This window comes from Typopeltis vanoorti, chromosome 6 (assembly GCF_054136105.1).
Source record: "Typopeltis vanoorti isolate ZY-2024b chromosome 6, IOZ_Tvanoo_1.0, whole genome shotgun sequence".
Lineage (NCBI taxonomy): Eukaryota > Metazoa > Arthropoda > Arachnida > Uropygi > Thelyphonidae > Typopeltis > Typopeltis vanoorti.
The window spans coordinates 150,348,640-150,365,015 of record NC_143554.1 but is presented as its reverse complement, the minus strand read 5'-3'; the positions used below and the strand labels follow the sequence as shown (position 1 = coordinate 150,365,015).

At 34.1% G+C, this 16,376-nt stretch overlaps 1 protein-coding gene across 1 annotated transcript in view; it reads right to left on the bottom strand.

The window, feature by feature from the left end:
• Positions 1 to 1,945: 1,945 nt before the first annotated feature.
• LOC150106104 (uncharacterized) overlaps positions 1,946 to 16,376 on the bottom strand; it is a 32,129-nt gene continuing 17,698 nt past the window's right edge. The window contains exons 9-14 of the mRNA XM_090393850.1: positions 14,523 to 14,678; positions 10,769 to 10,927; positions 7,797 to 7,934; positions 7,036 to 7,101; positions 4,387 to 4,482; positions 1,946 to 2,451 (exon numbers count right to left, since the gene is read on the bottom strand). Of these exons, the coding sequence (XP_090249976.1) occupies positions 2,077 to 2,451; positions 4,387 to 4,482; positions 7,036 to 7,101; positions 7,797 to 7,934; positions 10,769 to 10,927; positions 14,523 to 14,678 (990 nt within the window). The 3' untranslated portion in view covers positions 1,946 to 2,076. The remainder of the gene's footprint in view (positions 2,452 to 4,386; positions 4,483 to 7,035; positions 7,102 to 7,796; positions 7,935 to 10,768; positions 10,928 to 14,522; positions 14,679 to 16,376) is intronic.

Below are 16,376 nucleotides of genomic sequence, written 5' to 3'. Positions count from 1 at the left end.
ACATCACCTGCGAAAAACAGAAACAGGGTTGTGGAAAATGGTCCGACTCACTCTATGTTTTGCAGAATTTCTAGCTCAGTGACATTGGAAACAAGAAGACCTCGCGAAATGGCTCTACTGAATTCTTCAAAGGGATAAGGAACGGTCTCCTTCCGTACACTATCTCATAAATATCTAAAATATCTAAATCTATCAACTCTACTGGATAGTAATATTGCTTACTATGTGGTGTGGTTAATGGGAGTCTCCCTGGCTCAATGTTAAAGAAGGTAAATACCATTTAGGTTGGAAGTATTTGGTGTTCAAAACTAATCATTTAAAAATTCAAGAAAAAAAATTAATAATTTCAACTAAACGATTAACATCATTACAATCTTTCCAGTATTTGTTTAGTGACTACAAATAAAAATCAGCACATTTGGTCAATAAAATATCCTGTTTTCTATTTAGAATCGAAATAGTTAATTACAAAGTATACAGATGCTTATATAGAACCCCAAAATTTTAATGTTTTACAAAGGGAAAAGGCTACGGACTCCAGCGTATGAGAAAGGACGCTGTACCAACAATGAAAACTTCTAACTTATGACGAAATTTAGTTCAATGTTTAAGCATTGTCAAATGAACATTACATAAAGTGTCATTGATTTAAAGAATAAATTTTTAGTGTAATCATCACAGATTAAATGTAGATGTTTACCCCAAATCATCATTGCTCATTCATATTGCTTCGAAGACCTTAACTGGATTAAATTTGATTTTAGTTAAAATTGTTTGAGATAGAGATCTTTGGTTTCATTTTGCAACACGTTTTAAAAATTTAATTTAAATGTGCATATATGTCTTGTTTTTTTTATTATTATTTATAAAGCGTAAATAAATAAATATATGTTTGTTAACCATAACAATGTTTGATAGTCCTTATGTAATGTATATTACAATAATGACGTACAGTATTTATAAGAGTATAATATATAAGTTAATTTTAGTGAATTTCAGATATTTATAAAACTTTTATGTCTTTCCTGAAATGATCTATAGATCTATATTCTTAAATAACCTGGAGTACATAATCTATACATCTATTTTCCGAAATACAAAACTCTAAACTCTTTGGAATCTAAATTCAGTATAAATCGAATTTTCGTTCTCGTTACAGTGAAGGTGGTTCCTTTTAAAATCAGTTAACGAATGACTAGCTAATGACACTGTAATCTATATCCTCAGAGGATGATATATCAGCACATTCATTAACCCCCACCACCCATCCCGTTTCAAACCTCACACGGCTCTCTTCTGCCTGTGGCTCCCTGCTACTGGATCTAGTACAACAAAAAGTGTGACTCATAGTAAGATGACCTATAGTCATCTATACGTCATCTCACTATGATCAATCGAAATTAACCATCAGCCAATTTTAATCTAATTAGATAGGTCAGTTAATTACGGTTGACTAGATGTAAATCAAGCTTTTCCCACTGTGATTTCATGTCAGAACTCGAAACGAAATTCTCCGTAAAACCTTAACCCATTAAATGCGCTTTAATTAGCAATGGTGTCCTCCGTCATCTCCAATTATCCCCCAAGAGAAGGATCACTTAATGCTAATTATTTATAATATGGTGTCGTAATAAAATGAAAACTTTTTTCATTTTTAAGGAAACCAATAATTATTTTGGCCTTAGTTAATAGCTTATATTACAATTCTTGGATTCGATGAATCTCCGATACCTTCTTGCAAAATATTTCTGGTAAAATAAAGAGTTTGTAGAAAATTTCTGAAGGGAAAAAATGTAGCGTTTGGTGTATTTCAATGTTCTATTTGAGCCAGTAGCGTTATTAAGAGAAAAATATGGGTGTTAACGATGTAATTCTTTTAAGAATCTACACCCACTCTTCAAAATATTTAATATTTTAATATTTCATATTTCTACATTCTGTTTATTTCACTATTTGCACATTAAACATCCCAAAAATCTCTGTAATGACGTCTAAATAAAGAAATTTCGCTTCACTGAAAGCAACAGAATTCTGCAGTAAGTTGAGCTCTAGGGCGATAAATGCAGGAATCTGTTTTTATAACTTAACCCATTTCCTTTCCTTTGCTGTTACTGTATCTACACTTTCTGGGTGTTTTTGTGATGATCCCGAAATGGTGCACACAGGACAGTTACTGAGATCACAGTGATTCCAGTGTTCCATGATCAACTTGCATGATAGGCAATGCGGAATGGGACAAGACTTCTCAACCTTACAGGAACGTATGTGGTTCAGCATGTTTCTCATCCTTCGACATAGAGGAAACGAGCATACACGTACTTTGTCTACGGGAGATCGAAGCTGTCGACACTGGTGTGCGTGTAGTAGAGCTCGAAGCTGAACTTTGAACAGTCTTTGATTCTCTGGAGACAGCGATGCATTCATGATCGAGTTATTAGACAGTTCTCCTTCCTAGAAAACAAATCATAAATTCTTTTAACAGATTCAGAATCCAGTTTAAAATTTATAATCACGTTTGTTCGAAAATATTTAAATTAAATAGGAAAATATATTAATTACAAACACACCGAAGCAACACATGCTTAATTCTTTCAAATTTCAGAAAAGTTCGAGAATTCCCACACTGTTCTGCGTGATATTCATGTTTTTCCCGACATCCTTACCTATTCTATAAGATGTCATTTGCATTATTTTAAACATTTCATGATTTAAAAATGTCTGTTCTAAAATAGTTTAAATTATTCTGTTGTAATATTCAGTTTAGAATGACTAATTCTAATATTTTATTCCAGTCGAAAAAAGGCTTAACTTTCTATACGATTCTTTTTATGGTATAACACAGTCTCGTATTCATTCTGCAGTATTCTAAGCCATCATACATTTTATTGTACAGCATCATTCTGTTTTCTTTTGTTTTTTGTGTTTAAATTTATTCTACATAATTCTATATTAGTATTAAGAGAGACTTCAGGGAGTCAGAGCCTCATCGAGGGAGGCCATATGCTACACACACCAGTTATCATGCTTATACTTGAATTCATTCACAATGCTTCCACTCACAACATCCAATGACAATCCATTCCAATCACGCATCACCCTCTGAGAGAAAAATCTAGCCTTCATACTCTTTTTGGCGCCCTTCATTCTCAGCTTCCAAGGATGTCCTCTCATCCTTTCCCCATCCTCCATAAATTGAAAAATCCTATCAATTGAAATCCTGTATGATCCTTTCAGAAGTTTTTAAGTTTCAATCATATCACCCCTCTTTCTCCTGTTTGCTAGTGTCTATAGTCTACAAATTCTCAATCTGTGTTCATAATCAATATTCCACAATCCTGATATCATTTTTTAACATACTCTCCTTTGTACTTTCTCCTATATATCAGAATCACAACGGAGACCAGACCTGCGCACAATAGTCCAAGTGAGGTCTTATCAAGGCGTTGTAAAGAGGCAAAATAACATTCTTATTTCATTCTTTAACATTCTTTTTTCAAAATTTTCAAAATAACATTCTTTACATGTGAACGTTCCTTTCAGCATTGCAATTATCTTTTGAGTTGTATTTGCAATTTTTGCCACATGGCCCCCTAAACTTCAACTTCCTATCTATTAAGACTCCAAGATCTCTGGCCTCATCAGTTTGTTCTAGCCTAATCCCACCAATATAATACGACATTGGATATCTAAGCATGCCGAAGTGAATGACTTTACATTTACTGACATTGAACTGACACCCATTTTCCCATGCCCACAATTCCAGCCTATTCAAATTCATGGACCAATCACTTGTGGTACATTACTTAACAGACTTAAACCTTACAGAATCAGATCCCCCGTATACCACGTTTTGATATCTGTCAGTCAGCCATCCTCTTATCCTAACTTTACTTATCCTAAAAAAGAATCTTGTCTATTTTACAATATTGTATCTCATAAGTGCTGTATTTATCTGAAGTATTCTAACCTATTCTGCCTTTTATTTTGTTCTGTAGCATTTTACAATATTTCACAATTTCTGATATTGTTCTAACTTATTCTCACATTACGCATTTTGTTTTGCAGGAATGCTGTTGTTTACTTTGTATATCCTAACTTATGGTACAACATTCTGTCCTGCAGTTTGAGCATGCCTGTAACATTCTAGTGTAATTTATTATATTTTAGTCTATTATTCTTCAGCATTCTATTCAGTTCTTAAAATCTGTAATATATTTTAGAATATATCCTGAATTTTGATTCCTTATTTTAATTAGCGTTCAGAACTAGTTTAGACCATTCCATATTAATAAATAAATACTGTATATTCAATTTTATCGTGTATGATAATTTTATTTTAATTAAAATTAATGACGTTATAAAAATTTCAATACTCTGTTGACTTACCAGATGATACATGCAGAGGTCCTTTAACAAGCCATCAGTTTTGCTTTCACTTATTTTTAACTCAATCTTTAGATCTTGGTTTTCCTTTCGTAATTCCTAATAGGAACAAAAAAAAAAAAGAACAGAGCCTAAGTACTGAAACTCATAAATATCTTCCACAGATGTCGTAAGTAAAATATAAATAAACCCAACAATAAGAATAAAAATGACATCCTTCCCCGATGTAAAATTATATTATAAAATGGAACGTAAAAAAAGAATCCTACAAAGGTCTGGATGTAAATCACTACGTTAAGGACAAACAGAACAGACTTTAGTAGGCTCTTCATTTAAACTCAATACGCTTTATATGTTGTAAAGCCTATTCTGTACCAAAAATATGCAATAGATTTTTCCACCTTTCGTGGGCAGAATTTACTTAAATTATCTGACAAGAGATTTGGAATACAGTCCGAAGTTTATATAAAATTAATAATTCATAACTGTTCAGGGCCCAAATGGGTGAGTAATATATCAAGAACAGGGAAAGCGACCCGAATTGTATTTGATAGATATTTTCCTTCTTCACTCTGATATAAGCGAATATTGTGACGTAGCTTGTGACGAATTCGCTTCCAAGAAGTTTAATTTCGTTTTCAGATTTATTTTTACATCGATATTCGCATCTTTATGTATACAAGAAAAACTGAAGACCAAAAGAACTGTTGGTCTTTGTAACTGAATTTATTTCTACTGGACAATTTTCTAAACTTTTAAACATCCGCTGCAAACGGAAGACAATTTGGTGAACTTGATTAGAAATTAAACTCATGGAACGAATATCTTTCCTGAAGAATCCTCTAACGATTTCCTTAAAAATGACGATCACTTCTCAATTGATTATCCGTTTCTTACAAGACAATTGTAGTGATTTCTCAAGTAAACTTTCTTGATGGCTCTTTTCTAAGTAATTATATATACAGACTTGATTGGTTACAACTCACATTGCCCCAGATTTTCTCTCTCTCTCTCTCTCTCTCTCTCTCTCTCTCTCTCTCTCTCCTGATTTTAAGTGATCAACCAGTGTGCCCAACGTATGCCTGACTACCGATATATTAGAGTACTTAAACTTGAATTCTTAACAAAACAGACAATCATTGAAAGAACTGAGCTATTCAGTTTTTTTAATGGTTAGGAGAATTTCGTAAGAATTTCAACGTAAGTGACAGTGGTTCAATTTTCATGGAATGTACATTGATATTCACAGAGAACCAGCAACTAAGTTATAAGAATACAAAAACTAAAAGAACACGTGTGTTATTTCAAAAATTGAAGAAACCACATCATGCCTTTTAAAGCTCACCGAAAAATGTTATGAATAACTTTGAATACTTAAGATTCAAATACTTTTGTTTTCTTTATAGGCTTACCATTAACAAAACGAAAGGCATATTCTAAATCTCTTTAATGATTATAAACACAAAAATCCGTTTCTGTGTGCATATACAGATACTAGCCACTGAATTAGAACTTGTATTTTAACACCGTTTTGGGCCCGCTTTAGATGGAAATACAAGATTGTGAATGCATCTACATCTAAAATAGGCGTTCAGCAGAGTCCCCTAATGGGTTCAGATTTCAAGGAAGAGGATTTTGCTTCCGGATCTGTTTTTAGCATGTCTCTTACATTCTTAATGGGATTCACATCCGGATTTTCTGGTGACCAGGAAAGATGGTGAAAGTTGCTGTTGTGCTCATTGAACCGTGGACTTGATTGGTAACTATGTTCAAATATTCGTTGGAGGGCATCCAAGCTTTCAGCAATATCAGAGGATATTGCTGAAAGTATAGGGCACTACCTCCAGAATCTCGAGTTGTGTTTACAAGGCAAGCTGTGTGTTCATTACTTCATGCGCCTCTCGCCAAACTTTTCACCTACGGTCGGTACAGAACAAGGTGTACCTTGGCTCGTTAGACCAGCTGACTTCCCCCCAGTCTTCCAGTGTCAGCCATGGTATTCCAGACACAACTGTATACGAGTTTTCCGGTTCTTCGGAGAAATCAGTGTTTTTCGTATAGGCAAGCGACTGCCATTATCGATTATCTTCAATTCCCTGCGCATAGTTCGCCGATATATGGGTCGGCAACAGACTTCATTACACGCTACGGTCAATTGCTGCACATAGGAAGTTCTGTTTGTCCGTACAAGCCTTCTCAGACGACGGCTATCTCGTTCTTGACAGACTGTCTTAGGATCACAGTTACGCCTCTTAGACAACCAATGTGGGTTATTTTCCCACTGATTAACACCCGGGATATCTTACCTTTTGAGAAGCTAGTCAGCTCTGCTGTTTTCAAAATCGTGGCTTCAACCAGACGGGCGCTAACAATAAGTCCTTTATCGAACTTCGAAAGATCCTTTGTTTTTCCCATTGTGATCAACACTATTCACAATTACTGAATAGCGGCATTAAATAGCTGCCTAGAACACCTGTGTTTTTGCATATACTCTGAGTAAGTGATATTTCGTATATCTGCATAAAGATTTCTAATTCAGCGGCCAGTATGTGTATTGTGTTTATGAATATTTGTCAATTACAGAAATTTTTATACACCATAATTATATTAAAACTGTAACTTACTAAACAATAATATTCCAGTAAAGCATACCTCAATGGTGTGTTCAGCAATGCTCAGTCTACTTTGTAGCTCTTCTAAATCTTTGGTATTTTCTTTCTATAAAACAAACCGTAAGTTATAATATAGCGATTGTTTCCGTAAAATGTTTTTCAGTGTAATGAAATAATTAAAAAAGATAAATCTTCCATAATTTTCACATAAGGTAAAACCTTTTGATTTAATTATTCTAGTTTCAGAAAACATAGTCAATATAAATATATAAATAGGACTTAAGGAGCTTGCTGCACTATTGACAAGAATGCACAGTACCACGGGACTCCATTCTTTTGTCCACTGTTAGTTTATGTAGAAATAATGACCTAATCCCAAGTAAATATAAAAATGCTCCCTCATTTGCAATGGAATCGCTGAACACTGAAAATTGCTTGACTATGTACAAAAGGCACAATGAAGTTGAATCGTAATCTATCACTGAACAAATTATTCCGCTCCACTTCACTCTTCACACTATTTCGCAAAAAATTTCAATTTTTGTAGTAATCATTTTCTACAAATATTTCCATTGCCTGTGTTCATAAGCATATGACGTAGGTAATCGCCCTACTCCAATCTAATTAAACTAGGGAATCCGCTAGTTAATACAAATAAATAGAAACAACGATGAAATGAGCTGATTTAGTGATAGACGGTCTTAGCAAGCTTTAATTTGAACCTCAGTTGGTCGCAATGATAATTACAATTGAATAATATTTAGATGAGATATTATTTATGAATAAAACTCGTGCACTTACCAGTGTATTTTCTTTCATAAATTCATCCTCCTTTTTATTAGGAATGTCTGGAAGACTTTTCTGTTTATCGACAGATTCAATTTCCGATTGGCATTCTGAAATGGTAATACCTTTTCCTCCATAAGCTCCTGCATGATGCTGAAATCAGAAAAAGGGAAAATTCTTTAGAGTTAACATGCTCTTGTCTTCTCACAAAGATGCATAAATATATTATTTTACACCTTATTATTTAACGGCTATCACCTTTTTTATTATCATCATCATCAAATTCCTGCCATGTAGGGGGTATGCAGGATATGATAGTACTACATGAAAAATTTATATCATTACTAACTTCCTATCTACAATTTTCCTCCAAATCAGTCTGTTACCTGTCAAGACTCCAACATTATCATATCTTATATTCCTGTCTTCTAAGACAGCGCTTCCCAAACTGTGGGCCGCGGATCCTTTGGTGGCAGTTCGCTTTGTTGAGGAGGGCCATGAACTAATGAAAACAAATTTAAAATATTTTAAGACTACTGTAAGTGTGCCATCAAATGTGTATGTAAGATGCTAAAAATGCAATATTTGCATTTGATTTTTGCAATATTCGCTGTGTATGTTTTGTATTGAATATAAAAAACAATGCAATATTTTAATAATATATGTCTGTATTACGATTTTTGGGGGGGGAGCATGAAATATTTTAATTTTTCCAAGGGGGCCTTTACATCCATAAGTTTGGGAAGCACTGTATCTAAGGCACTTTTTACCGTACCAATCCACTTATATCTTGGTTTTCTTCTTTCCAACCTCGCAGAGAAGATTTGTTTTTCTAATCTTTCCTCTCCCATTCTCTTTTTTTTTATAGCTACGTGAAGAATTTAGTTCTGGTATGTTAAAACAGCGAGACGTCTTATTAAATTACAGTAATAATACTATGATTCCATAGTTCAGTCAGTTTCAGTCGGACTCGAACCCAGGTTTGGAAAGACCTGGTTTCTAACCCGATTAGTATGAGAAGAACGTTTATCAGGGCTTTTCACCTGAAGGTGAGTTAGAAGTTTCATACGCGGTAGCAAGGTCCGGAAACTCCGGTTGTTCATCCCGTTAAACTGGCACACAGACCAGTCATTGGATACGATAGGAATAAGGCTTAACCATCCTCTTTCATTGGATCTGGTTTCGAAAGCTTAAGTGGCGCGATATGGTTATATGCAGATTTCGGGATATAAATCTTTTTCTTAAAAATAATTTGGTATTATTTATCATCTGATTTTAGCATATTTTGTTATTTCTACTGATAACAGAACAAAAACGATCATATGTAAAAAGCAGTTTCTAATAATCACAGAATGACAACACACCATAAGAATGCAAGCCTCTTGTTATCATTATTATCGCTTGAATTTTTAGCTGATGCTAACGACACGGCATTTAAAAACATCCTAGCTTTAATGCGATCACTGTAACATAACAGTAAGCTACTAATAAAGTACGATGAGATAAACGATATCACTAAGTATCTCATTATAGGGGAAAATATATTATTAGCAAGCAATTCATTCAACTGCTGCTATTATGTTGGATTCAATATTCTAATGAATATCTCTTCGTTGTTTTAAAAATTCCTCTTCAGCTTAATCTTTATTTTATGAAGTAATTATGAAGTAAGAAAATCACAATTTTCTTCATAATATCTGGCATATACATATTGTAGCATGAATTGGTCGGTTGATTTTTTTTCAGAGAGGAAGCAAATAATGTTATATTTTTAGTTCTCCAGGTTATCCACATTTCAGGTTCGTTGCTGAGGCAGCTTTCAATTGAAATTCCTTCTTTGTTGTTATGTGCTACCCAGTCGTTTTCGACTCTTGATGATCTTGTGAATAAAGGCTCTCCATCCCACTCGGCCTCTTGTCCGAGTGGGATGGAGAGCCTTTATTATATGCTCCATTCAGTAATTGTAAGTTCAAGTTGGTAAGTACTTTTATGCTGTCCATCCAACACTTTTGTGGTCATCCTCTTCTTCTCATTCCGTCAGTCTTCCTCAACATAACTGCCTTTTCCAATGATTCATCAGCTCGCATCATATTTCCAAAGTACATCAACTTCTGTTTAGCGATCATCGTCTCCAAGGAGCATTCTGTTTTTAAATTCTCTAAAATCTTCTAATTTTAATAATTCAGCTTTCACATCCATACATCAGTATTGGAAATCCCATGGCTTGACAATTCTGACTTTTGTGGCCTTACTCACACCTCTATCTTTCATAATTTTTGTAAGGTTTAACATCGCTTTTTTTCCCCATCATTATCCCTCTTTTAATTTCATATTCACGTTTACCATTATTTCTGATTCTGTACCCCAGTAAATTATAACTTTCAACGATTTCTGTTTTATCTCCCTCTATTATACATTCATTTAAATTGCCAGAAGCCATCACGTTTGTTTTTCTGAAGTTTAAATTAAGCTCAGCTTTGTTACTTTCCCACTTTACCAACAGAATCAACCGCTCCAGATCTTCCTTAGTTTCTGCTAAGGGTTGTATTATCTGCATATCTTAAATTATTTATTTTTCTTCTGTCAATCTTCATTCCAGCTGGATTTTTGTATAAATCAGCCATTCTCATAACATATTCGCTATAAATATTAAAAAGGTAGGGCGAAAATATGCAATCATACCTCACCCTTTTTTCCACACGAACACTGTCTGTTTCTCCAAAGATTGTTTTTTTAATGAAGTTAAAAACTTCTCGTTTTTCATACAGCTCTGTTATGAAGAATCAAAAACAAAAGCTGCAGTATTTCTTAACAGGTAGTTATGAGGAAGTGTTCTATATAAATTTACTATATTTTATTGATGATATTTTCAAAAAAAAATGAATATTTCTTCAGGAATATATGCATATTCGTATAATATTCCTTTGAATTACGCTAAGTTAAACAAACAAACAAAAAAAAAAATCTGAAAATTGTTAATCCCATACTTCATTTTCTTTGCGTTGAAGAAGTGTTCCACAGCCTGGACAATTGACGGCAGTCTTTCGGAACCGTTTTTTGCGTATTTTTAAATCCTTTCGAGTCACTTTGGCACCACACTGTTCACATGACATAACCACAGTTGTCATACAAATGCTTCTATGCTTCTGTTAAAGAAAAAAAAAAACAGAAATTTAAGTACTCCAATTGCTTTAAGTAAAGCTGTTTGTTTTTATGTTATTATTATTTTTGTTTTGAGGTTGTGTTCTCAAGAAAAGTTAACAAAGGTTTCTTGTGGCACATTCTAAATAAATGTACTGAAAAACTATACAACAGCTCATTAACATCTGCAAAAGTCATCTACAGTTTAAAATCGAACTATATCGAACTAGTCAAGGGCAAAAATCTTACCTGCTGCTCAAATGATAGTTATATCTTCAAGTCTTGTGTAAGAATATTGTGAACATTTTCTGCCTTTTCTTGTATCAACGCCTAAAAATAAAGCTTTCTTACTGATAATCGAGACCGTTTCCCACATAGTACCTATCTTCTCCAAGTTTTGTTTGCGCGACTGAGAACATTCACTCCAAGAAACATTTCTTGCATCCTACTTATGATATTTGGCCATAAAAACATCAGAAAAATACTAAATAATCTATATACTAATAAGATTCCTGGTAAAGATATCATTCTAAATGTGTAAAAAGCTTTTCGATAAAAACAAACTATTCATTTTTTCGCCTGTAAAGGTTGCCATGCGGCATCTACCGAACAGCGTAGGAAAAAACCTATTTATATCCAGCAGGTCCAAAAAGGGAGAGAGATGGATCCTGCCATTATACATTGGCCTTACTCCATTGCTCTCGAAAATAATGGAGAATGTCTTCTGCAGGCAACTTCTTCATCACAAATTAATTATCACTAATATGGATTACGTTACTTTTGTTCCAAGATACATCTTACGCATTGAACACAGACCACAGGAAAGTTTGAAAAGTTTTCCGCTTCTGATATTTCAATCGGGTCAGGTACACAGGCCTCTTACCAAGACAACATGCGATGATTTGCCGCTGGGTTAAGAGTTTCTCTTCTAGTTGGTTACTACATGTCGTGGTGGACGATTTCCTCTCACAGAATTTCTCCAGATCTTAGTGAAGAAAAGTTTCCTGTCTTGTGTTCAATATCAGATCTTGCCCTTCATGCCACAAAACAAAAATCATTCCATACCCTCTTCCAACTTTCTCCACCTGTCGTTCAAAAGATTACTCGCAAAACTGTCCTAAGATTATATAAATCCCAAATCTGCCGGAAAAAACTGTAATCACATTCAGGATGGTGTGTCAAAACTCCTCTCTAAAAATGCTTTAAAATAAGCAAAAGAGGGCATTCCACTTATTAGATGAATCCTCTATAACCATGCCTGAAGTCAATATTCATAGATGCTGGTTTTGCATCCTACTTTCGATAGGAAACTTCTTGAACCTTGCTTCACAAATTTTCCAGTAATAATGAAAGAACAGAAGAAGATTCTGGTCAACATTTGTACAGAGTTCAACTTCAAACATAAAGAACATTCTCTTTCTTCATTCTATCTATTTATAATATTTTGAGCAGCCTTCTCCATGCTGGTTTCAACAGTAATTACAATCGCCTTCTCTTCAAGAATTTTTTTCTCCAGCCGGTCCAAAAAGGGAGAGAGAACGTACTGAAAGAAAAAACATCGTCAACGGATTGACACCAAGTATCTAGAAAGTATTCATTTAGTATTCGATGTTAGGAATGATCATGCCGTTTCACTCAATTGAATTCTGTTACCTTTTGATGCCAATGCCAACGCCATACGTGCATTATTTCCTCGAATTTCTCCCTGTATAAAAACAGAAGATCATGCGTTGAAGTGTGTACTACTATTTATGTAAGTGTATAGTTTTTTAATAAATACTCTACATATCTTAAAAAATCTAAGCGAATTCTTAAGACATATATTTAATATATATAATAAACATATGTAGAGTACATATATCTTAAGATAAGTTCATTAATTGGAAAGATCGGGGTTCGAATCCCGTTTATTACGTGAAGAACCTTCTTCAAGTGTTTCAATCACATGGTGAGTTAGCCAGTATCGGATGGAGGTTGAGGGTTTTGTCGTCTCGTTAATTCGGTTATTTTTCGCCTTCAAAACAGGCAAATCGATACTGTGAACACACACCCACATATATCAAGAAACATAACACACACTATACGTGATGAAATGTGTAGAAGTGAATTAGAAACTTTTATTTAATAAAAGTTTCTAAATTCAGCTAAGACCTCCTTTATCCAGAATTACAGCATATATACGGTCTGGCACAGATTCCACAAGATTGAAATGGTGGTCAGGGAATATGGTAGAGGTCTCTGTCATGGTCACTGAATCACTGCTGAACAATTCTTGCGCGATGGACAGTCGCAATGTCGTCTATGAAACAAGCTTCACCTGCTGAATATTGATCTGTAACAATGTTCAGATTACACCACCTACAGAAGCGTGGTGTAATCTCATGAGAACCCAGCTTGCCTTGTGTTTACAAGGCAAGCTGGGTTCATTGCTTCGTGGAACACCTGTCAAACTCGTTGCCTACTGATGGTATGTCGGTACTGCCGGTTCTTTGCACAAATCAACAGCTTCCTTATAAACATGCAACTGCCAATGCCGATCCTCTGCAGTTACCTGCGCATAGTTCGGCGATATCTTCATTAAATGCTTCAGTCAATGCTTGTACGGACAAACAGGAAGTTCTGTTGGTCCGTACAAGCCTTTTCAGACGATAGTGATCTCGTTCCTGACAGCGTCTTAGGACTCCAGTTACGCCTCTTAAACAAGCAAAGTGGCTATTTTCCCGATGATTAAACACTCGGGATATTTCACCTTTTGAGAAACCAGTCAGCTTTGCTGTTTGAAAAATCTTAAGTCCAGCCTTTCGAAAATGAAGCCCTTTATCGAACTCAGAAATATATAATTTTTTCCCGTTTTGATCAACACTAATGACGACTATCGATTAGTAGAATTGTTGCATAGAACGCCTGGTGAATGCATGTGATCAAGTATTTTACACATACCCGCGTACATAAGCACAAATGTTTCTATTTTAGTGGCCGGTGTCTGTATTAAGAAATAAAATTAAATTCGGCTAATGCTGAGTATCCCCATAAGTCATGAAGAATTTAAACTGTCTAGGTTCTGTTTCATTTATTATAAAGAAACAAAACCTAGAGATTTTTCCTGTTATTTAGTTAACAAAAATCATATCACGTAAATGCCTTCCATTTTCAGCTTCACAAAGACGGACCATTTCTACGACATGCTCTATGACAGCTGTTAAAGTGTCTGGCTTCAGCGCCCTAATTAATGCACGAATGTTTTCCTTCAGTAGTCGAATTATCTGGGACTTATTCACATGGATTTACCTTCAGGTAATCCCATAGGAAGAAGTCAGAAGCTGTCGGAGCGTGGCCAATTATTTGCAGATCTTTGCTGAATTTTTGCTAGGCAAAATCGAATAATTGACTGTTAATTTCCTAAATAAAATTGCTCGATTTTAGTTCGTTGTTGGGTTGTGAACTTTTCCAAATGTTCCTTATTTAATTGTTGATTAATTAATCAATAATTAAAAAGTTATTCATATTTTAAACCCCTTCGTGACTTACGAGCCCCCTGTGTATCTAGTTTAGCTATTTAAATTACTAAATACTAATGAAGTGATTTTTCTTCAAACTTACAGTAATAATACATCGTTCAAACTTGAGTTCACAGAAGCGACACTTCATCAACTTTTTTGGACATGATCTCAAATGTGCTCTGTAACCTTTCCTGATCATATCAGCTCCACAGTACTCACAATTGATCTTGATTAATCCGCAGGTATTCATATGTGTCTTAAAAGGATGAAAAAATAAAGAAAATTGAAGATACCGTTAAATTATTTGAATGTTCAAGAAGGCATGCAATTCTTATATATCTTTGATAATATCAACAAATCAGTATAAATAAAAATTTAAATGCATTTCATTATTCAAAATATATATTTAAAAAATCCTTCTAATGCCTTTCATCCAAAAGGGAGTAGATGGAACTCCTTGAACCCGAAATAACTTTTTGGTAACCGATAGAGTGATGATTTCTACTGCAAATAAAAACAAAGGCCATTAAAGGCAACTGATTGCATCAGGAAAATTCGAGCAATAGTCTAACTAAAAAAAAAAAAAAGAATAAAAATTGCGAATCTATTTGTTCACAATAGTCAATAGTGAAAAAGGACACAAGATTAGTCTTAGTGAAGTGGGTATACAATATCAAAAGAGTTTTGCACTAAGAAAGAACTGTTATGTTCTTTCTTACCTAAGTTGGACCCACAGAACAGTTTACTCTTCCTGCTATTTACTTGAATTTTTAGTAAATGGTCAATTCTATACGGAAATTGATCACTAACAAATCAAGCTAAAGTAAAGGGAGCTAGTTGAATAGATTTATAACGAATTAGAGAGACATTAGCCAGTGTTCAAACTGATGCTAAGTAGTGTTAAGAGCAATGGATCTACAGTACATCAAAAATAAAAGAGTTCATCAACGATTATCGCACAAACATGAGAGTTTTGAGATAAATGAGGGGGAAATGAACAGATGGCATTAATGGCAGAATCTTATTAAAAATGTAGACATTACAAATGAACTTGACATCATTAGCATCAAAGAATATAGAAGCATTGCTAATATAAAGTGGTTTGATCTCTTTAATAAAATGGAAAATGAGGGATGAGAAAAAGAACTGGTTGAAATAAAATTGGAACGAAAAAGACCTTGAAACATATCAAGATAAGTAGATGGATTCACGTACTTAGAAGTTCTTTAGAAGAATTCCATGAAAGCATTGATCAAATCAGTCTTTTTATAGTGTTAAAAGGCTGCGTCAACAGGAACAAATTGATCCACTTCGCATAATTAAAACGAGAAATAACCATACTTTATCTGAACAAAAATCCCCAAAATATGAAACACTCTTGTAGGCTTGCGATATCTTATGAATTAAAATATACTCTGGCTTATATACTGAATTCTTAATTCACTAATTACAGCCTTTGTTCAAACTTACAGAAAGCACAACTTGTTCGATTCTTTCCTTATGTAGGCGACACGGCACCATTTTTTTCGTACATGATTTTAAATGTGTTTTGTGATCCTTCCAATCCATTTCAGCTCCACAACAGTCACATTAAATCCTGATAAAATTACAGATATTTATGTGATCCAGATAAAAAAATGTGAAAAAATGAAATATTTAAATTGTTGCATGTGTAAAATATATATATCACCGTATTTCATGTATATATATAGGAAATATAAAATATATGATTTGATTATTTCACACACCGTTCCTTCTATGCTCTTGCTGTTTCGTATTCTTCCCCGTATAGATCTCTCAGAACTCCTCTTTTAAAAATTAATGGTTGAGATCTTTCGGACATTGTTTCGTACATGACGTTCGGATCCATTTATTGGAAATACAAGTAGAAAATTAAGCAAATTCCATCTTATATTCAATTAAAAATTAGAGTGTGACGACCATATGTATGTTA